Source organism: Lipophrys pholis, assembly GCF_963383615.2.
Source record: "Lipophrys pholis genome assembly, chromosome: 18".
In the NCBI taxonomy this organism is placed as follows: Eukaryota; Metazoa; Chordata; class Actinopteri; order Blenniiformes; family Blenniidae; genus Lipophrys; species Lipophrys pholis.
This window is the reverse complement of record NC_137646.1, coordinates 25,681,004-25,705,340: the sequence shown is the minus strand read 5'-3', so window position 1 is coordinate 25,705,340 and position 24,337 is coordinate 25,681,004. Positions and strand designations below refer to the sequence as shown.

The 24,337-nt window shown below is 44.6% G+C and overlaps 1 protein-coding gene across 1 annotated transcript in view; it reads right to left on the bottom strand.

Annotated features, from left to right (window-relative positions):
• Positions 1 to 13,420: 13,420 nt before the first annotated feature.
• Positions 13,421 to 24,337, bottom strand: part of LOC308123983 (uncharacterized protein) — a gene marked incomplete at both ends in the record, with an annotated part of 33,265 nt that continues 22,348 nt past the window's right edge. Inside the window, one exon of the mRNA XM_080486738.1 lies at positions 13,421 to 13,529. Coding sequence (XP_080342864.1) covers positions 13,421 to 13,529 — 109 coding nt within the window. The remainder of the gene's footprint in view (positions 13,530 to 24,337) is intronic.

Below are 24,337 nucleotides of genomic sequence, written 5' to 3'. Positions count from 1 at the left end.
AAACACTGCACACACACACACACACACACACACACACACACACACACACACACACACACACACACACACACACACACACACACACACACACACACACACACACACACACAATCGCTGACGAGACAAGTTATACAGGTCGATGGGCTAACGTGTGTCTGCATGTCTGTGTGTGTGTGTGTGTGTGTGTGTGTGTGTGTGTGTGTGTGTGTGTGTGTGTGTGTGTGTGTGTGTGTGTGTGTGTGTGATGGCTTTCAGCGTCATTACCTTACTTCCTCGGCATGTGGGCACACACACACACACACACACACACACACACACACACACACACACACACACACACACACACACACACACACACACACACACACACACACACACACACACACACACACACACACACACAGGGATAATTCACATGTTAGCATTTAAGAGGTAAAACTATAACAGCCCCCCCCCCTGTCCCCCGCCCGCCCCCCCCCCCCCTCTTGAAGTTCTCCATAACAAACTATAACAACAGGAAGTGTTCGATGCGCCACATCGAGAAGGAATGTCACATATGGTCGGAGCGAGGCGGCGAGGGAGGACTGAACCATTAAAGGAAAAAAAAAACTTTTGTGTTGCTAAAAGTACATTTAGAAGAGTTTCATCTTCTCACCGCTGAACAAATAAAATCCACTTAAGTGTCTTTTACCTTCAAGTTCTTTGTCGTTTCGCCATTTTGGTCGGTTCAGTTTGTGATTTCTGACTGGTTTTCTAAAGCGTGACGGTTCGAAAGCAACGGGAATGTTCAAACCCCAAACAACTCAAACCTTCTCAGGCTCCGCCCACGACCTTTACCTTCTCAGGCTCCGCCCACACCACGACCTTTACCTTCTCAGGCTCCGCCCACACCACGACCTTCTCAGGCTCCGCCCACACCACAACCTTCTCAGGCTCCGCCCACACCACGACCTTCTCAGGCTCCGCCCACACCACGACCTTTACCTTCTCAGGCTCCGCCCACACCACGACCTTTACCTTCTCAGGCTCCGCCCACACCACAACCTTCTCAGGCTCCGCCCACACCACAACCTTGTCAGGCTCCGCCCACACCACGACCTTGTCAGGCTCCGCCCACACCACGACCTTCTCAGGCTCCGCCCACACCACAACTTTGTCAGGCTCCGCCCACACCACGACCTTGTCAGGCTCCGCCCACACCACAACTTTGTCAGGCTCCGCCCACACCACAACCTTGTCAGGCTCCGCCCACACCACGACCTTATCAGGCTCCGCCCACACCACAACCTTATCAGGCTCCGCCCACACCACGACGCCGTTTCATGTAACCGCGTCAGTTTTTTGTCATCCACATGGCGCGGCGTTATAGAACCCTCGAGATGTGACATCACTTAACAACATCAATGGCGGACGACCAGCTCCAGGTCGAGCCGCAGAATTTGTTAATTTCTGCGTTTCTTTTCCCGCTGCCTTCTTCTTGTTTTTGGTGTACTTCTGTGGCGGCGTTACAGCGCCACCTATAGGCCTGGCATATGTACTACACCAGTTTGAGTAGTTTTCCCGCTGCCGCGTGATCGGAAAACTTTTAAAGAATGACGGGAGAAAAAAAAGACTCGCCAAACTTAGGATGCAACGTTTTTGAAAGTTAGCTTGAAGAAAGTATTTGTTAGTGTGTACTAGCATTTTAAGATAGCATTTCATGTTAGCCTTTTTATGTTAGCATTTCACATTAATATTTCGCACTAGTTTCGCAATAATTCTTATCGTCTTTGGTCGCCATGACAACCGCTCTAAAAACCCGCCCAAAGATTTCGCCGTGATTCTCCGGCGATCTTTCGCCAGCAGCGGCCAGAAAATGGCGGGATTCAGACAAAACAGACGAGTCCGAGGTCGTGGAGTTCAGCGTTTTGGAAACGGGAGTTTCGTTGGCAGCAGCTAAACACGGAGAGGCGATGGAGGGATGATGGAGGGACGATGGAGGGATGGTGGGGGAGGAGTGTGACACGTGAACGACGGAGGGAGGAGAAGGAGGAAGATGCACCTAAAACCAGCGTCTAATCAGCTTCCTCGCCATCGTTTCTTCCCCCAAACTGTACTTCAATTCCCTCCGACTATTTATCCCTCATCCATCCATCCCTCCATCCCTCCGCCCTCCCCCCCTCTACCCGCCCCCCCCCCCCTGCAGTTAAGTCAGTGTAATGTAAATGATGTGCCATCGATCGCCCCTGACAGTGCAAGGACGCTCACCTCTCCTCCTCCTCTCCTCCTCCTCTTCATCGTCCTGTCATCTCCCTCTCTTTTTCACACCACCTCCCTCCTTCCTCCGCTGCGCTTTCCTCCACCTCACATCTTTCATCCCCCTCTCTCTCTCTTTCTATGTCTTCCTCCCTCGTTCGCCCGCTGCCTCCCACGCCTGTCATCTTTCATCTGTCCCTCTCCCTTCATTTTACTCTCTTCTCTTTCACCGGCCATCAGTTACGTCTCTCTCTCTCTCTCTCTCTCTCTCTCTCTCTCTCTCTCTGTACATTGTTCTTTCGTAGCATCTGCTCCCTCTCTCTCTCCTCTCTCTTCCTACCTGTGCCATCTTTTATCTCTCTCTCCATCCCTCCTCTCTTTGCTGTCTCAGGTCTCTGCAGTCCATCTTTTTGCCTCCCAGCCTCATTTAAAGAAACACAGACCGTCATCAGAGCATCGCCGCGTCGCCGCATCGCATCGCCGCGTCGCATCGCCGCGTCGCATCGCCGCAACTCCTGCAACTCAGCCGGCGCAAGACACGTCGCCAACGTAGCGCCAACGACGCGGCAACGTAGCGCCAACGTAGCACCAACGACGCGGCAACGTAGTGCCAACGAAGCGGCAACGTAGCGCCAACGAAGCGGCAACAAAGCAACAATGTAGCGCCAACGTAGTGCCAAAGTAGCACCAACGAAGCACAAATGTAGCGGCAACGTAGCGCCAACGACGCGGCAACGTAGCGCCAACGAAGCGGCAACGTAGCGCCAACGACGCAGCAAAGTAGCACCAACGAAGCACAAATGTAGCGCCAATGTAGCTCAATATAGCCGCCGTTTTTCCCCAATATGGCCGCTGGTACCGCTACAAAACAACAAATGTTACCCTGAAATGTAACCTAATTTCTGAGGTGGAGCATTTCAAAAAAATTTGGGTTTTGCTCGTTTCCACGGTGACGGAGCATTTTTAAAAATGTGCATTTTCCATGGAGACGGTGCATTCTGGCCATTTCAACGGGGCTAGAGCGTTTTTAAAGAGTTTCGTTTTCCAGCGTTTCCTTGGAGACAAGTCAAACTGTTTTAAAAAGTTGCGCATTCCCACTGTTTCCACAGAGACGGAGATGGAGCATTTTCAAAAAGTTGCATTTGCCTTCGTTTTCACAGAGACGTAGCATTTTCTAAATGTTGCATTTTCCACGGTGACGGAGCGTTTCCAAAAAGTTGAGTTTTCTGCCGTTTCCCCAGCAATGGAGAGTTTCCAAAAAGCAGGTATTTTTCACGTTTTCAAAAACGTTTTCTGCGACGACAAGCTCCGCTGTCGCGTAACCAGGAACGTAAACACAACAAATATTTTCAGTTTTCGCTGTAAAACCTTGTGGTATAACGGCGGCCTCGGTTTTCGACACGACGCCTCTAGTTTTCTAACATCCGCAGGGAATCGAACCGCCGCCGCCGCCGCCCGACTGTTAAACTCATCATCCTCCGTTATTATGCAGCAGAATGTTTACGAGCTCACGGACTCTTTTTATTGTGCTTGTGCAGCGCGAGAACGCCGCAGCTGCTCGTCACATGAAAACACTTCAGAGACGAACGAAGACGAAAACGACACGTAGAAATTAATGTTTCTAAAAGTCTCTAATATTCAAATATTAATTATGAGAATTAAATATTACAGAGAACAACTGCATATACATATACTACTGCCATGAGCAGCGGCCACGTTTCATCCATCGTTTCCACGGAGACGGAGCGTTTTCAAAAAGTTGAGCTCTCGTTTCCAAAGAGACGGATCGTTTTCGAAAAGTTGAGTTCTCGTTTCCAAAGAGACGGAGCGTTTTCGAAAAGTTGAGTTCTCGTTTCCAAAGAGACGGAGCGTTTTTGAAAAGTTGAGTTCTCGTTTCCAAAGAGACGGAGCGTTTTCGAAAAGTTGAGTTCTCGTTTCCAAAGAGACGGAGCGTTTACGAAAAGTTGAGTTCTCGTTTCCAAAGAGACGGAGCGTTTTTGAAAAGTTGAGTTCTCGTTTCCAAAGAGACGGAGCGTTTTCGAAAAGTTGAGTTCTCGTTTCCAAAGAGACGGAGCGTTTACGAAAAGTTGAGTTCTCGTTTCCAAAGAGACGGAGCGTTTTTGAAAAGTTGAGTTCTCGTTTCCAAAGAGACGGAGCGTTTTCGAAAAGTTGAGCTCTCGTTTCCAAAGAGACGGATCGTTTTCGAAAAGTTGAGTTCTCGTTTCCAAAGAGACGGAGCGTTTTTGAAAAGTTGAGTTCTCGTTTCCAAAGAGACGGAGCGTTTTCGAAAAGTTGAGTTCTCGTTTCCAAAGAGACGGAGCGTTTTCGAAAAGTTGAGTTCTCGTTTCCAAAGAGACGGAGCGTTTTCGAAAAGTTGAGTTCTCGTTTCCAAAGAGACGGAGCGTTTACGAAAAGTTGAGTTTTCGTTTCCAAAGAGATGGAGCGTTTTCGAAAAGTTGCATTTTCGTGTTCGGACGGAGCGTCTCCATGGAAACGCAGCTTTATCGAAAAGCTGCCTTTTGCCACTTCAGCGGAGAGCCGGGGGCATTTTGTAAAGGTGGCGAATTCTTGTTTCTATGGCGATGGGAGTGTCTTTAGAAAAGTTGCACTTTTCAAAAAGTTGCATTTTCCTCTAAAAACACTGGGAAAGCTTTCCGTTTTCGCTGGAAGGCGTTGCCGTGGAAACGAGGCCCGATTAGACGGCGGTTTCTATTTTCCAAGCGGCGGGAAAAGTTTGCTCAACGGTAACAAGTTAGTGAATCAAGTTGATTCATTTCTTAAAACTTGATCGGAGAAGAACGGAGAGAAGAGAGAGAATGGAGAGAACGGAGAGAACAGAGAGAAGGGAGAGAACGGAGAGAACGGAGAGAACGGAGAGAACGTGGAGAAGAAGAAGAAAAGTGTCAAGCTTGAACCTTTCCTTTCCGTTATTGACGATCGATCACTTTATTCGTTTTCTAATCATCCCGGGCAGCTTGTTGCTCTCGTCCTCTATCTCTGCCCTCCTCCTCTTTAATTCTTCTCCTCCGTCTCGTCGCTCCTTGTCCTCCTTTGTTCCTGTCTTCCCGCCCCCCCCCCCCCCCCCCCACCTCCTCCTCCTCGTCTTCCTCACTCCCTCGTTCCTTTTCTCCTTATCCAAACAGAGGACACAGACAATCCAATAAACGCCCTCGCTCTCAACAGCTGGAGTGTGTGTGTGTGTGTGTGTGTGTGTGTGTGTGTGTGTGTGTGTGTGTGTGTGTGTGTGTGTGTGTGTGTGTGTGTGTGTGTGTGTGTCAGTGAAGCACCGAGTCAGCAGAAAACTAGGATGACACTCTCAGCGCCGGACAGGAATGTCACAGAGAGAGAGAGAGAGAGAGAGAGAGAGAGAGAGAGAGAGAGAGAGAGAGAGAGAGAGAGAGAGAGAGGAAGGACACGATGAGGGATGAAGAAGAGGAAGAAGAGGAGAAGAAAACTCTGGGGACTCAGAATGACACATGCAGTATTACTCACCGTCCCCATACATCACACACATGTATGTACACACACACACACACACACACACACACACACACACACACACACACACAAGGACACCTAAAGACAAACACTCACCCCCCCCCCCCTCCCTAAAAAAAGCCCAACCCCACTAATAAAAGATGCGCAGGCCGCCTGATCCACTTTCAGCTCCACTTTTAAAAACTACAACGTCGCCGCCGTGAACGAAACCAGCGTGAGGACAGACGTCAGAGAGACGATGGACAAAGAGGAACGAGTCAAATCATCAAGAATTAATAAAAGTACGATCAAAATACAAAATATGAGCAAAAATGTTAAAAGACAAGATTAAAAAAAAAAACTACTTAATCCCAAGAAATTGTTTGTTTTTGTCCTAAAATGTGAGAAAAACGTAGAAAAACCCAAGAGACAAATAAGATTTGTCCAACAGGACTAATGAGGCTTCAGGAAGAAACAAAACAGACAAAGAGTCATAAAACTATTCAAATAAAACAGTCAGGAGATACAAATGTACCTCAAAAGAGACTAAAAATCACATGAAATACACGCTAAGTGATGAAAAACACAAAACTGAAGATAAAAAACACAAAATATGAGCAAAAGACATAAAACAACCAAATACCAAGAAATAAAAACGTTTTGGTGCTAAAATTAAATAAAATACAAGTTAAAAATGTAGAAAAACCTAAAAATAGGGACTAATGAGGCTTTAGAAAACTATTTTAAGAAAATAGTAAAAAAATCTAAATAATCCAGAAGAAACTAAATGTTGATAAGAAAATAAAAGTCATGACAAACAGTAAAAATAAAACAAAAACAAGCATCTAACAAGATGAATATCTGTTAAAAAAAAAGGTTTGATTTAAAAACTGTTAGTAAACAGTAAAAGGATTTAAAATAGCCCAGAAAGAGACTAAATATTGGTAAAATAACAAGTAGAAAAAGGTACAAATTAATGCAAAATAAGTACTAAAGGTGGAAAAAGATCAAAGAAACGACTTAAAAGCCTTTTTAATTCAACATAAAGCGTCAAAATCTAAACAAAAACAAAGAAACACTAAAAAGACGGGAAAAAAATAATTAGATTAAAAACAACTTGAAATACTGAAGACAACAAAAAGTGTAAAAATATATTTTATTCCTAAAAGAAGCTGAAAAAGACTAAAACAACTAGAGAGAAAAAAGAAAGAGGAAGTGAGCGGCTGATTCTGGCGAAAAGATGAAAATTCAACAAAACAAAAGACTTAAAATAGAAAGAGACAAATAAAAATGAGAGTTGGCAGGAAGTCGTTAATCCGACATCAAAAGACACAAATCAAACATGTAAAGTACTAATTTACCACCAGGAGACAAAAAACTACAAGTCAAAACACAGAAAAGGATTAAACACAAACAAACAAACAAACAAACAAACCAAGAGATCGGAGCGACGGGAGACGAGCGACGAAATCACAAGGAAGCAAATCAAACGTTTACAGGATGAAAAGCGAGCAGCGGGGAAACGTTTACCTGTGAAGAAAACAAACAAACAAACAAACAAACAAACATCGGAGGAGAGAAAATGTAGAAAACAAAGAAAACATTCGATGTGGCGACAAAGTAAATAAAAATATGAAAAGAGATGATAAGAAGACGAAATGATTGCAAAAGAGACGAGAGAAGAAAACAAACAAACAAACAAACAAACAAACAAAAATGATGGAAAACAACAAAAAACTATAAACAAAACAACCAATCAGGCTTCGTTGCAAAAAGTGAAAATGTAAAACGTCCGCCGTGTTTTCGGACTTCGTTCACGCGCAAGTTTGTGGAAACCGCTCACATGGGTGGAACCTTTTGAAAACGCTGCGACTCCGTCTCCATGGAAACGGGGTAAACGCAAGTTTTTGAAAATGGTCCGTCTCCATGGAAACAAGAGAAAACTTAACTTTTCGAAAATACTTAGTGGAAACTTTTTTTGAAACGCTCCAACTACGTTCGTCTCCATAGACGCGAGACAAAATGCAATTTTTTTTAAACCCTCCGACTCAGTGGAAATGGGGGCGAACACAACTTTTCAAAAAGCTCCTACTCTGCCTCCATGGAAATGGGAATAAAGCGCAACTTTTTGAAAATGCTCTTTCCTGTTTCACCATGGAAACAAGGAATAACGCGACTTTAAGAAAAGGCAAACGAAGTGTTGGTGGAGAAACGCAACTTTTTGAAAAAAGCCCCTTTCATTAGAAAACTAACAAAAAAGGTTAAAAACCACATTGAGAGAAACTTTTTCAAAAAGACCGAAAACAAGAAGCTTTGAAGTTTGAAAAACCAAATTCATCACAAAAATAAAAGTTCTCTGTTTTATAAAACTACGAAAACCTTAATCCACACATGGTCTGAATACACACACACACACACACACACACACACACACACACACACACACACACACACACACACACACACACACACACACACACACACACACACACACACACACACACACACACACACACACACACACACACACACAGTCAGAAGGTAAGCCTGGATCCTACAATAAGTCCAGTTTTATGACTAGTGTATAACACCAACAGCTGAATCAATATTAGTTTACACTGGCCACAGCGGACACACACACACACACACACACACACACACACACACACACACACACACACACACACACACACTTCATAAATAGACACTGAATGTCCTAGAATATATTATTAAAGATTTACACACGTACATATGTGTACGTATACGTGTGTGTGTGTATAGGTACGTCTGTATAAGTATACACACTCTTACGTACACACACTTGTACGTATACACACGTATACACACGTATACACACACACGTACGTATACACACATACGAGTGTGTGTATATATACACACACATATCTAAACACATGTAAATAAACACATTTGCACACACATACATGCGTACACACCCACACACACACACACGCGTACACACCCACACACACACACACACGTCAACGTACACACACACATTTTTGTTCCTATGATTCTCCCAGAATGCATCATTCTTACACACAAACACACCAGAGCTTTTATTCTGTCACATCTTTGTGATGTCTGAGGGAACACACACACACACACACAAACACACACACACACACACACACACACACACACACAGTTAGATATTATACAAGTGATAACTTTACTGTAATAAAACACACACACACACACAGGAGAGGTGGTTATTATAAAAAATGATAAACATTCAAAGAGTAGTAAAGTTTTACAGTGATGAACTAACACATCAACGTTATTAACGGCCGCCCGTCCTCTCTCTCTCTCTCTCTCTCTCTCTCTCTCTCTCTCTCTCTCTCTCTCTCTCTCTCTCTCTCTCTCTCTCTCTCTCTCTCTCTCTCTCTCTCTCTCTCTCTCTCTCTCTCTCTCTCTCTCTCTCTCTCTCTCTCTCTCTCTCTCTCTCTCTCTCTCTCTCTCTCTCTCTCTCTCTCTCTCTCTCTCTCTCTCTCTCTCTCTCTCTCTCTCTCTCTCTGAGTTGGACGTCTTTCAGAAGACAACTGTCTCTGTGAACCGGGATTAAAAAAAAAAAAAACTCTGAAAGGCTGAAAACACAAAAGACTTCACATTTATTATTTCAGAAGCTGTTTCCACTTCAGAACGTGAGACTTTGACAAACTAGAACTAAATATAACTTCAGCATGACGGAGAAAACCGACTGCAACAAAGTACTGGATGTTTCTGTGTAGCGCCGAGCTGCAGGCTAAATGCTACATGCTAAAGAGTGTCAGTTCGCACATGCTAAAGAGTGTGGGGGCTCGCACACCAGCGATGCTACATGCTAAATGCTAAAGAGTTTTGGGGCTCGCACACCAGCGATGCTACATGCTAAATGCTAAAGAGTTTTGGGGCTCGCACACCAGCGATGCTACATGCTAAACATGAGTAAAGTCTGACTGAGTCCCTCATCATCATCGAGCTCGGTCTATAGTAGTATAGCGAGTATTAGGGTATGAATTAGGCTAAAAGGTATTTAGTCATCAGTACTCTGCATCGGCCAGCAGCTAAAGGTTAGTACTTGTATTGGTACTATGCATCGGCTAGTAGCTAAAGGTTAGTACTTGTATTGGTACTATGCATCGGCCAGTAGCTAATGGTTAGTACTTGTATTGGTACTATGCATCGGCCAGTAGCTAGAGGTTAGTACTTGTATTGGTACTATGCATCGGCCAGTAGCTAAAGGTTAGTACTTGTATTGGTACTATGCATCGGCCAGTAGCTAAAGGTTAGTACTTGTATTGGTACTATGCATCGGCCAGTAGCTAAAGGTTAGTACTTGTATTGGTACTATGCACCGGCCAGTAGCTAAAGCTTAGTACTTGTATTGGTACTATGCACCGGCCAGTAGCTAAAGCTTAGTACTTGTATTGGTACTCTGCATCGGCCAGTAGCTAAAGGTTAGTACTTGTATTGGTACTATGCACCGGCCAGTAGCTAAAGCTTAGTACTTGTATTGGTACTCTGCATCGGCCAGTAGCTAAAGGTTAGTACTTGTATTGGTACTCTGCATCGGCCAGTAGCTAAAGGTTAGTACTTGTATTGGTACTCTGCACCGGCCAGTAGCTAAAGGTTAGTACTTGTATTGGTACTCTGCATTGGCCAGTAGCTAAAGGTTAGTACTTGTATTGGTACTATGCATCGGCCAGTAGCTAAAGCTTAGTACTTGTATTGGTACTCTGCACCGGCCAGTAGCTAAAGGTTAGTACTTGTATTGGTACTCTGCATCGGCCAGTAGCTAAAGGTTAGTACTTGTATTGGTACTATGCACCGGCCAGTAGCTAAAGCTTAGTACTTGTATTGGTACTCTGCACCGGCCAGTAGCTAAAGGTTAGTACTTGTATTGGTACTCTGCATCGGCCAGTAGCTAAAGGTTAGTACTTGTATTGGTACTCGGTATCAGCCAGTAGCTAAATGTTAGTACTAGTATTGATACTTGGTAGTTCTTTAAAGAAGTGGTATCGGTGCATCCCTAAATAAATAAATAAGTATAAATGAGAGTTTTTTTGTCGGGGTGGTTAAACTCTCTTATCGTTCAGTTCTTGGTCGACGACCCCCGCGGCTCTCCAGCTGTGGTCAAACGTGAGTTTGTGTGAATCAGTTGGCGGTCGTTGTGCCGCCGCCGCCCGGTTCCAGAACATTCTGCTCCAAAACACAATCAAATTAATGCAGAATGACACGGCCGGCGGCGGCGGGGGACTCCGGCAGGTCTGCGGACCAGGAGCCGTGTCAGTCCGCATTAACGGGCCCGAGGTGAGCCGCGGCGCGCCGCGGCTCAGGAGCTGACATCGCGTTGGCTCGTAGCGCGAGCCGCGACTCTGACGGTTATTATTAGCGCCTCCGCTACTTTTATTAATTACACTGATCTGGCTGAACGCGTAAACACCCGCCGCCGCCGCCGCCGCCGAACGGATAGATCCAGAAGAGATAAAGACGAGCCGCTCAGCAGATTGAGGAGAAATACGCCAAAGCTTCATGAGACGAGTGATTAATTAGTACTTTTATTGATCGTTACTGAAATCTAGTCCAAGACAGACGAGATGGAAGCTTCTGCTGTTCTGGAATTTGAGTTTGAGAATGTGTCAAAGGTCTTGAATGTAAGAGTTCTAGATTATAATTATCTAGAATATGTAAGAGTTCTAGATTTTAATGATCTAGAATGGGTAAGAGTTCTCGATTTTAATGTTCTACAATGTATAAGCGTTCTCGATTGTTTAGCATACGACAATGTGTAAGAGTTCTACATTTTAATGATCTAGAATGTGTAAGAGTTCTAGATTTTAATGTTCTACAATGTATAAGCGTTCTCGATTGTTTTGTGTTCTACAATTTGTAAGAGCTCTAGATTGTTTAATGTTCTAGAATGGGTAAGAGGGTTCTAGATTGTTTAGAGTTCTGCAGTGTGTCACAGTTTCAGAATTTGGGAGCGCTCTAGATTGCGTTGGCATTCTAGAAAGTGCCTTGGTTGTAGAAGGAATATATATATATAATATAGAAAGCGTGAAAGTTCTAGAATGTGATGAGTTCAAAAACATGACAAGGTTTTCAGACGGCTAAGAGACGTCCAGTGCTTTGCCGTTCTTCTAGATTTTGTCAACATTTTAGAACGTGTGAGTTCTAGAATGTGTTCAGGTTCTACAACAAATCAAGGTCAGAGAATGTGTTCGGTTTCCGGAAGTTGTTGTCGTTCTAGCATGCATCCGAGCTCTAGAACGTGTCAGACTTGATTTCGTCGAAGTCCTTTCCCAAAGACGTCCAGTCGGCAGTCCAAAAATGTGACGTTTTAAAGAAGGAATCAAACTCTAAATTCCAGAAAGTGCCTCATTCTGGATTTTCTTCGACATTTGAGACTCTTTTCTTCATTTTCACAAAGTCTCAGACAGAACAGACGTTTGAACTGAGCTTGAAATGCTTGCGATGACGCCGTCGTTTGGCGCTTTTGAAGAAAGACAGGATTCCTCTCCGGAAAAATAACTAACAAAAATAAATATAGAGAGATATGTTTTAAATGACTGCTTTTTTGTCTTCTAGATTTTTTTGCCGTCCAGAGTTTTGTCTGCGTCTCGCCCGTCTCACCCGCCCGCCGTGTTTCCAGTAAATATCCGAGCCGCTCTGAAGCGTCGGTGACATTCGTTACCTTTCCAGGAAACAGGCGGCCGATTAACGGACAGAAACACCCCCGTTCCCCTCCCCCGCCTCTCCCCTCCCCCGCCCCTCCCCTCCCCCACCCCTCCCCCTCTCTTCCTCTGTTACATCTGCAGACACACAAACCAAACTTTGTTTCTTTTTAATAAAGCGGCTTGTTATTGCCCTCGTTATGCCGTCGTAGTCCAGTTAATCTGTTTTTCAGGGGAGTCCGCCGCGTGGCTCCTCCGGATTGTGCTGAGTCAGCCGTAACCGGCGACGGACTTTTAATGGAGTCAGCGTTGGTCGTCTATTAATTATAGCTGACTGATAATTTTCCCGTTTTATTCTCTCTTTTTTTGGGGGGGTAATTTTACAGCGCGACAGTAAACGGCTATGCTAGTGAAGCTGTTGATATTTGCTTTCTGTGTTTTTTTCTCTAGTAGTTTTATTCACGTTGACAGTTTTGCGTACCAGTACGATTTGAAAAAAGACGCGTTTAAGTTGTATATGTTTCGTAAATAAAAATAAAATAGTTGTTATTCAGCTTGTTGACGACTTTCTACTCATGTTTGATGTGGTGACAATTGATAACTTGTCGTACTTTAGCAGCGTAATGTGGCGGGAATTCTTAAATTTTTGTAAATACTTAGCTCGCCAATGGCTGTTCGCTAAGGCTCCATGTACTACTGTAGTAATGCTGCTTTTATTTTGAAATAATTGAACTTTTGTCCACTAGGTTGTCTGTGTCCTCCCGTCGTTGGTGTTTGTGGCGTATTTGTTCTCTGGTGCATGTGTGTTTGGTTTCATGACAAAAACAACCAACAGCTCCCTCTAGTGGCTCAACATGACGACTGTTTTCAGGAATATCCTTACGTATTATTTAATGTTGTGTTGCAACTTTTTCCTAAAATAAACCCTGAACCCTGAAACGTTAAAATAATAATTAAATAATCAGGGAACCAAAGTCCTGCCGGTGTTTTATGGTGGTGATTATGACGGCGCTTAATGTGGGAAGTGTGAGTCACTGGAGAGGGTCCATGATGATGATGATGATGATGATGATGATGATGATGATGATCTCACCACCGGGAAGCCCATTATAAACTGGCCACTGATTCCCACGACCGACACTGAACAACGAGGTTTCATCACAAAGAGATGAAGTGAATGAACGTTTTAGAAAAATTACTAAATGAGGTTTTTTTTGCCACTAAAACCACAGACGATTTAATAATTAGGGTTTTTTTTTTACTTTCAGGCCCGTGTGGACAGTCGGGATGTAAAGATGTCCTCATGAGACAAACACTGATGAATTAAAACGATAGAATAATTAAAAAAAAAAAATAAAAAGCATAGGAATGCAAACAGCAGAGGGCGCAATCTAGGTTGTCCGACTGTTGGGAGTGTAGACGCTTCACTTCCACGCCACGTTGGACGTCCCTCATCAGAGCGGCGAGACGAACGGACAGACGCCGGCAAAGTTATGGCGATTTTTAAATACGGGAAGTTTCAAATCGGCGTTTTGGCTGAAAATTAAAATGGTTTTCAAGTGAAAGAACTGAAAACTTTCGCTGTGTTTTGGTTGCCCAGCAACGCTCGGAGTCACTGGAGATGCAACTTTCTGTCTCTTTGTAAATCAGAGAAAAAAACGCAACTTTTTGAAATTGCTCCAACTTGAAACGGGGAAAAGCTACTTTTTGAAAATGGTATGACTCCATCTCCGTGGAAATCGTTTTCTGAAAACGCTCAGACTCCGTCACTGTAAAAATGAAAATAACTTTTCTAAGACGGAACTTTTTGAAAACGCACCATCTCAGTGGAAAGAGGTAAATTCTACTTTTCGAAAAATACTGCTGCTGCGCAACGCAGCCATAGTAACTAGTAGTTCTGCACATGCTCAGTAGAGCCAATCAGAACAAAGTTTCCTCCGTGGTGTCATGACTCCCAGTCCAGATTCTCCTGGGACTTTTATTTTGACAGTCACCGTAATAACAATCCAATTTCGTCGTCCGCCCACTAGAATGTCGTCGTACGAACACCGTTAATGTTTAGAGCCCATTGTTCTCTGCTCCGTGTGTGTGTGTGTGTGTGTGTGTGTGTGTGTGTGTGTGTGTTCTCAGGACTAAAACAAACAGCGCCCACTAGTGGCCCAACATGAAAACTACACTCCAAAAGGAAAACATCGTTTTCAAGACGCCAACGTGGAAACTGAGCCTCAATTCCCGTGACCGTGTTTAGAACAACAGAAGATTGTTTATAAAAACATAAAAGAGACTCAAAGTCGCCACCTAGTGGCTGAAACTGTTAAAACAGCCGTTTTCAGGAGGAGTGACGTAAGAAATGTGACGGGAAATAAAGACAGGAAACAGTCGCAACAGTTTTGGTCAATGCCAAGCTCAGCGTGCATGACCTTGGACTTCAAACCACCGAGACGTCGTTTCCGAGTGTTGTTGTTGTTGTTGTTTCCGATCGTCAGTCAGTCGTTTCAAACGTCTCGAGTCTCGAGTTTCACCTTCATAGTGAGAAAGTAGCGCCCACGTCCGGATCTGTAGCCTGAAGAGGAGCGCCGGGAAGAATGTGGCAGAGAGTGTGGCTTTTTGTAGGTCACCCCAAACAAAGCATGAGGGAACACACACACACACACACACACACACACACACCGGCAGAGCACTCTGAACTCTCCACGACTAATCTACAACCATCCCATTAGGAAAACACACACAGGTGCACACATCCAGGCCCACATGTTCCCTCTCACTTTCCTCCCCCCGAAACACACTCACACACACACACACACACTCACACACACACACACACATAAACACGCACCGACGACAAGATCAAGAAAGAGTTCACACGAATTGCGAAGCCTGTGGTATTTGTTGGCCTCAAGTGGGTCACACACACACACACACACACACACACACACACACACACACACACACACACACACACAGGACAAATAATCATGCAGCTTTCATCCTCCGAGGCAGGAAATGCTGCTTTTAAGCCGTGTGTGTGTTTTTGAGTTAAAAGAAGGCAAGTTCAAACACACACACACACACACACACACACACACACACACACACACACACACACACACACACACACACACACACACACACACACACACAAATCTCCTTCCTACAAGACAAACACATGAAGTCCGATAGTGTTCACACACTTTTAAGCACATTCTTTTGCCCTTTACTGGCAAACATTTTTTTTTTTTTTTTTTCTTAAAAGGCTCCAAAAACTACAAACATGGCCGAGATTGATCTAATCCTGAAGGAATCCAAACAACAACAATGGAAAGATTTGTGTTACACAAACACACCCACACACACACACACACACCAGGGACTGACTAAACCATTACCAATTGAGCATATCAACACACTTCTTACCCCCGTAACTTAAATCAGAATTCCATTATTTGATGTTTTCAGCGACGATCCGGTGATCCGTAACTTATGGATCACTGACTGCACCAGGCAGGTAAACACATAATCTGGCGAATCATTGACGGCCCGAGCGCGCTCTGACGGAATGGCGTCCCGTTGGTTTTCTGTCTTTCTTCAATAAATCATAGAGCTCCTTCGGTGGAGTCACATGTTGACATAAAAACCATTGGCTCTAGATTAGAGAACCTCAAACATTAAGTGGTTCTAATCGGGAACCTTGAGGAACACCTGTTTAATAAAGGTGTTTGATATCTACAGCAGTGATTCAGTAAAAGTTGGATATTTTGGACCCGTTTACACGTTTGAAAAAGGATGTCCTTTTAAAATGATGCAGTTTGCATGTTGGGCCACGAGGTGGCGCTGTTGTTTGTTTTAATAAGGAAACCACACACACACACACATGCAGCCGAGAACAATGGGCTGTAAACATTAACGATGTTCGTACACGGACCTTCTAGTGGACAGACCACCAAGTTGGATTGTTATTAAGGTGACTGTCAAAATAAAAGCACCAAGTCTCAGGAGAATATCTACCAGGAGTCATGATGCCACGGAGGAAACTTTGTTCTGATTGGCTCTACTGAGCATGTGCCCACCAGACCACGGCTGTAGTAAATAGTTGGAGCATTTTCAAAAAGTTTTCTCTTGTTTCCATGGTGACGGAGTCAAGAGCGTTTTTTCAAAAGTTGCATTTCCACAAGCACAGAATATTGTTGTCCTCCATCTACTCATGTATGTGCAGAAGAGCTATTCATTAGAGCCGTGGTGCGCGTGGCAGCAGTGCTTTTGAAAAGTTGCATTTTCATGGAGGCTGGGTAGTTTGGAAAAGTTTCTCTTCACTTTTGCTCCAGAAATAAATTTTCAAAAAGTTAAGTTTTTCCTTGTTTACATGAAGTCTAAATTTTTTTTTTTTAAATTTCCTTCCGTTCCCTCGGAGACTGCATGTTTTCTAAAAGTTGTGTCTTCTTCTGTTTACACAGAAATGGAATCAAAGTGTTTTCAAAAAGTTCCACCTTGAAAGCCATTTACAAAAGGTTGTGTTTTCAGTGGCATCGACTAAACGGACACCCAAAACACTACAAAAGTTTTCCTTTGTCACTTTTAAAAACGTGTAAATGAAGTCCTCACTTCGAAAAAAAAGACGTGATTCAATTGGCTCACTTTGTAGTAAAGACAGGAACACACACACACACACACACACACACACACACACACACACACACACACACACACACACACACACACACACACACACGGGAAAGATGGATGAAGACAGGACAAAGAAAGAAGAGAGATGAAGACATGAAAGGAGAAGTTGGAAAATGATGGAGTGATGAGAACCACACTTAAATGAGGAACAGGAAGAGGGGAAAGAAAAAGTGGGGATGCACAAAGAGAGGAAAAGATGAAAGATTGAATCATGTTGTTGGGCAGAGAGGAAGAAAAGAAAGAGAAAAAGATGTGTGACAGGCAAGAGGAATGGGAGGAGGAGGAGGAGGAGGAGGAGGAGAGAGGAGCAGTGGAAGCGAGTGATTAATGAACGAGGAGGGAGGAGGAGACGCTCTGTCCATCCATCCATCCAACTATCTATCTGTTGTGGAGGCAGAGGAGGGGTGGGAACGAAAGAGAGAGAGAGAGAAAGAGAGGAAAGAAAGAGGAGAAAGTGAGAAATAGAAAAAGAGAGGGGGAGGGAGAAAGAAAGTGAAAGAAAGGACAGAAAAAGAGAAATTAAGAGACACTGAAAGAGGGAAAGAAAAAAGCATAAGAAAGACAGAGAGAGAGAGAGAGAGAGAGAGAGAGAGAGAGAAAGAAAGAAAGAAAGAAAGAAAGAAAGAAAGAAAGAAAGAGAGAGAGAAGTCAAAGGTCACAGGTGTCTTTCCAACACAAACATCTGTCTCCAATATTCCAGTAAAAACCTGATTTGTTTTTTTTAAAAGTGTAAAATAAAAACGGACGTCTTGTTTTATCCTGTTTGTTTTTTTTTAAGCCGGAAGTTTTAAAAACGGCACGTTTCTCTTTTAGAATCCTGGGAAGGAGGGAAAGTTTCCGTCGGACGGTATTTTAGCGACGAGCTGAACTAAAACCAGAAGCAGTGCAAGTTTTATAAAAAAATAAAAAAAAAAACCTCCAGAAACATGGCGGCCTTCACCGCCGTTTCCTGAGCGAGTTGGAGGATCCGTTTACTTTGGTTCCCACGTTCTCCGCTTGTTCTATTCAAGAACATCCCGGTTCTAAACAAGTGTTATTAAGGCTGTAATAACAACCCACTTCCCCCCATTCAACGCGGATGAGAGCGGCTCCTCCGTGGGGGAGATCAGCGTCGGTTGCCATGGAGACGCCCCCCGGCTCAAGCCGCTCACGGGGATGTAGCGACCAGGCTAGTTAGCATCAATATAAGCTAAGTGATGCTAACTCGGTCCTGCCAATCAGACGTGGCGTTGGTGAACGTCTGCGCTCTACCGAGTGTAGCTCTAGATCTTATTGTGAAGGGTTAATAAGAGGATAAGTCCTTCTGCTTCCTGTCGTTCACAAGTTTGGAAACTTTTGTTTGTCAATGAATTAAAGCTAAAGTAAACATTTCACCGCCAAACTATGAACTTATTTTTTAATAATCAAGTAATTTTAAAAGGTTAAAAGTTTAAAAGGAGATAAAACTAATAGATCCCGGGTTGAATTGAAGTTAAGTTAAAATCCGGAGTTCTCCCAGAACGAACAGAAGAAGAGGATCCACTCCGTCCATCGGGGGAGTGTATTGTTGGTGTTAACACAACCTCAGACGGACCGATAATAGAGCAGCTGGAGCATGAAATCACACAGAAAGAGAGAGAGAGAGAGAGAGAGAGAGAGAGAGAGAGAGAGAGAGAGAGAGAGAGAGAGAGAGAGAGAGAGAGAGACGGATAGAAAAACATGAGAGGGACAGAAATGGAGAGACGATAAGAAAAGACCAGGACGAAATGGAAAGAGCCGTTTGAGTACAGGGCAAAAGTAAAAAAAAAAAAAGAAAGAAGAGAGACAAGTGGGGGGTTGCTGGCATGGGCGAGAGAGCATGACACAGGGTCACGATGGGAGGGAGAGAGAGAGAGAGAGAGAGGGAGGGAGAGATGGATGGATGGGGGGAGGGCGACGAGCACGGAGAGAAAGAAACAGACACCAAATTCATTGTTTTCATTGTCTAATTCCGAGCAGGGAGAGGGAGATGGTCATGGAGAGATGAGCGGGGGAGGGGGAGGTGGGGGGGGGGGATGGGGGAGAGGGGGGAGGGGGGGGGGGAGAACATGAGACGAGTTGAGAGATTCACACACATTCCATCGTTCAGATCTGAAAAAAAGAAAAAGAGAAGCGCTCCGCTTTACCAAAAACAGAGGAGGCCAGTTTATCTCCAGTCCCACCGCGACGGCTTCCAACAACCCCCCCATACCCCCACATCACCCCCCCCCCCCCCACACCATATCCCCCCCCACACAACATCCCCCCCCCACACACACACCCCTCACCATATCCCCCCCCATACCCCCCCCACTACACCCCCCCCACACACCCCCACACACACCCCGCAAAAAAACAAACTTTTCCATCCCGGTGTTTACCTCCACTCCAGTGATTTAATTAGCAGCACATTAAAAGGCTCTTATTATGAAAAACTGTCATGTAAACACCGTAATCTGCTTAATCTGACTGGGTTTCCAGAGGAAAACGTCTCGCCCCCCCCCCCCCGGGGGGGGGGGGGGGGGGGGGGTCAAACACCTGATATCATGGAGGACGGAGCCGATCGACGGGCGGGCGGCGGTTTGGGAAACAGGTGGAGTTCGGTGAAACTCCCATCAGAACTTTTTTATAAAGTAAAAGAAACTCAAATCCAGAACTGATGAAAACGCCACAAAACTCAGTTTGGATTTTTCCTTCAGAACGTCGAATTCTGAAGTTCCAAGTTCTAAAACGCCTCAATAGGTGAGAATTATACACAGTAAATGTATAGATTATAGATTATAGAGCATCTTCCTCCTCTAACATCCAGATTATAGAGCATCTTCATCCTCTAACATCCAGATTATAGAGCATCTTCCTCCTCTAACATCATAACACTACAGAGCATCTTCCTCCTCTAACATCCAGATTATAGAGCATCTTCATCCTCTAACATCCAGATTATAGAGCATCTTCATCCTCTAACATCCAGATTATAGAGCATCTTCCTCCTCTAACATCATAACACTACAGAGCATCTTCCTCCTCTAACATCCAGATTATAGAGCATCTTCCTCCTCTAACATCCAGATTATAGAGCATCTTCCTCCTCTAACATCATAACATTATAGAGCATCATCCCCCTCTAACATCATAACATTATAGAGCATCTTCCTCCTCTAACGTCATAACACTATAGAGCATCTTCCTCCTCTAACATTCAGATAATAGAGCATCTTCCTCCTCTAACATCCAGATTATAGAACATCTTCCTCCTCTAACATTCAGATTATAGAGCATCTTCCTCCTCTAACATCATAACACTACAGAGCATCTTCCTCCTCTAACATCCAGATTATAGAGCATCTTCCTCCTCTAACATCTTAACACTATAGAGCATCTTCCTCCTCTAACATCATAACATTATAGAGCATCATCCCCCTCTAACATCATAACATTATAGAGCATCTTCCTCCTCTAACGTCATAACACTATAGAGCATCTTCCTCCTCTAACATTCAGATAATAGAGCATCTTCCTCCTCTAACATCCAGATTATAGAACATCTTCCTCCTCTAACATTCAGATTATAGAGCACCTTCCTCCTCTCACGTCATAACGTTATAGAGCATCTTCCTTCTCTAAGATCCATATTATAGAGCATCTTCCTTCTCTAACATCCAGACTATGGAGCATCTTCCCCCTCTAACATCCAGATTATAGAGCATCTTCCTCCTCTAACATTCAGATTATAGAGCATCACATTACAGTTAAAGACATTAAGATCAAAACTTTATATTTCGATCATGAAAACCAACTTTTCTGTAGTTTTCTGGTCGGATCGTTGTGATTTCCTGGTTTTCTTCTTCTGGTTTGAGTATTCCTGCAGGAGGGAGGTACTCGGAGCGGCTCCAGGCTATAAACGCTGAGCTAATGGTGGACGCCGTGTTCTGGCGTCTATAAAACCTTTACAGTGCGATCGTTAGAATCAGTACAGCGTACGTAGTTCGGCCGTCGCAGGAGGTTTGACGAGTGTTTGGATGTTTTGGAAACAGATTTTATATCAGTAGATCGGGGAGTTTATCGTCATGTGGCCACGTTTAATAAGCTACAAGCTCTGGAAGGTGAATTTAAATTAGGGATGCACTGATATGGATACCAGTATCGGGTCTGATACTGCACGGAGTACTTTCAACTGCTCAACATGTAACTCCTCGCCGTGCTACAAGCTACATGCTACGGAGTTTCAGGGCTCACACACCAAATTAGGCTTTATAGCATGTAATAGTAAGTACTCATATGAGTACTCAGTATCGGTAAATAACTGAAGGTTAGTACTCCTATCGGTACTCGGTATCGGCAAGTCGCTAAAGGTCAGGACTCGTATCCGTACTCGGTATCGGCAAGTCGCTAAAGGTCTGGACTCGTATCCGTACTCGGTATCGGCAAGTAGCTAAAGGTCAGGACTCGTATCCGTCCTCGGTATCGGCAAGTCGCTAAAGGTCAGGACTCGTATCCGTACTCGGTATCGGCAAGTAGCTAAAGGTCAGGACTCGTATCCGTCCTCGGTATCGGCAAGTAGCTAAAGGTCTGGACTCGTATCCGTACTCGGTATCGGCAAGTCGCTAAAGGTCAGGACTCGTATCCGTACTCGGTATCGGCAAGTAGCGAAAGGTCAGGACTCGTATCCGTACTCGGTATCGGCAAGTAGCTAAAGTTCAGGACTCGTATCCGTACTCGGTATCGGCAAGTAGCTAAAGGTCAGGACTCGTATCCGTACTCGGTATCGGCAAGTAGCGAAAGGTCAGGACTCGTATCCGTACTCGGTATCGGCAAGTAGCTAAAGGTCAGGACTCGTATCCGTACTCGGTATCGGCAAGTAGCTAAAGGTCAGGACTCGTATCCGTACTCGGTATCGGCAAGTAGCTAAAGTTCAGGACTCGTATCCGTACTCGGTATCGGCAAGTAGCTAAAGGTCAGGACTCGTATCCGTACTCGGTATCGGCAAGTAGCTAAAGGTCAGGACTCGTATCCGTCCTCGGTATCGGCAAGTCGCTAAAGTTCAAGACTCGTATCCGTACTCGGTATCGGCAAGTAGCTAAAGGTCAGGACTCGTATCGGTACTCGGTATCGGCAAGTCGCTAAAGGTCAGGACTCGTATCCGTACTTGGTATCGGCAAGTAGCTAAAGGTCAGGACTCGTATCCGTACTCGGTATCGGCAAGTAGCTAAAGGTCAGGACTCGTATCCGTACTCGGTATCGGCAAGTAGCTAAAGGTCAGGACTCGTATCCGTACTCGGTATCGGCAAGTAGCTAAAGGTCAGGACTCGTATCCGTACTCGGTATCGGCAAGTAGCTAAAGGTCAGGACTCGTATCCGTACTCGGTATCGGCAAGTAGCGAAAGGTCAGGACTCGTATCGGTACTCGGTATCGGCAAGTAGCTAAAGGTCAGGACTCGTATCCGTACTCGGTATCGGCAAGTAGCTAAAGGTCAGGACTCGTATCCGTACTCGGTATCGGCAAGTAGCTAAAGGTCTGGACTCGTATCCGTACTCGGTATCGGCAAGTAGCTAAAGGTCAGGACTCGTATCCGTCCTCGGTATCGGCAAGTAGCTAAAGGTCTGGACTCGTATCCGTACTCGGTATCGGCAAGTAGCTAAAGGTCAGGACTCGTATCCGTCCTCGGTATCGGCAAGTCGCTAAAGTTCAGGACTCGTATCCGTACTCGGTATCGGCAAGTAGCTAAAGGTCTGGACTCGTATCCGTACTCGGTATCGGCAAGTAGCTAAAGGTCAGGACTCGTATCGGTACTCGGTATCGGCAAGTCGCTAAAGGTTAATATTTGTCTCTGTACTCGGTACTTGTACTTTAAAAAAGTGGCACTGATGCGTCCATATTTAGGTTTGTGGTGCAGCAGGTTCAGTCGGTTCCCTGATGATCACTGAACGTTCTGCCGTCTGCGGCCGGGTCCCAGGCTGATTCTACTCAGAGCTCCCGATATAGACACACACACACACACACACACACACACACACACACACACACACACACACACACACACACACACACACACACACACACACACACACACACACACACACACACACACACACACACACACACACACACACACACACGTTTTAAGAATGGACTCGTACTTTATCCAGAGAAAATGTTTCGTGAGCGTGTTTACACTGGGTTTTTTCATAATGACTTCCTCTCGCACGTTCTCACACTCCCACGCTTTCACAGTCACATCGTGTGTCGCGGCGCCGCCGGGAAGTCAGCGCCTCGCCGCCTTGCTCGACGGCACATCGCCGGGTCAAAACCCCAAAGTGTTTATTCTTTCATGCAGGTTATCTTTAGAACGCAAACTGAGAGTATTTAATCTGAACTCTGCGTTGCCTCAAATTTAATTAAATGGAATCGTGACATTTTGTTAAAGCAAGTCGGTAAAAACATTTTTTAAAAAATCCATAAAAGAGCATCTTCAGTCTTTATTGCTCAAGCGGTCATATTTAACTTCTGGATTTCTTCCCGTAACCTTCAGGCTCTGTTTCCACGGCAACGATTACGAGGGGGAAAAAAAAAACACTAAAACTCTGTTGATTGTGCAGCTTTTTGAGAAGAACTCCCAAAGTGGAACTTTTAGAAAGGCACTACTCAGTCGTCACGCAAACGGGCAAAAATGCAACTTTTGCGAAACGCTACCACTGAGACAAAGTTCCCACTGAAACTGGAAGAGAAAACCATCGTTTTTACGTTTTCGTCTCAGAAAACAATGTTTTCAAAATGAGGTCCGGAAAAGCTAAATATACCTCAAATACAAAGTGGTTCTAACGGGGAACCTTGAGGAACACCCGTCCAAACAAGCTGATGAGATTTACAATGTTTCAACAAAAGTTTATCTTAGTCCCCGTTTACATGTTTCGAAAATGTCAGTTTATACTGAAATGGCAGAAAACGATGTAGTTGGCATTTTGGGCCACGAGTTGGCGCTGTTGGTTGTTGTTACAATGAAACCACACACACACACACACACACAGGAGAACAATAAACTCTAAACACAAACAACGGGAGAACACCTACAATCTAGTGGACAGACCACCAAGTTGTTATTACGGTGACTGTCAAAATAAAAGCACCAAGTCCCAGTCGGTTATGGACACCATGACACCACGGAGGAAACTTTGTTCTGATTGGCTCTACTAAGCATGTGCAGAACTACTAGTTACTACGGCTGTGGTTGTTCTTTCTACGGAGTCCGAGCATTTTTAAAAAGTTGCAT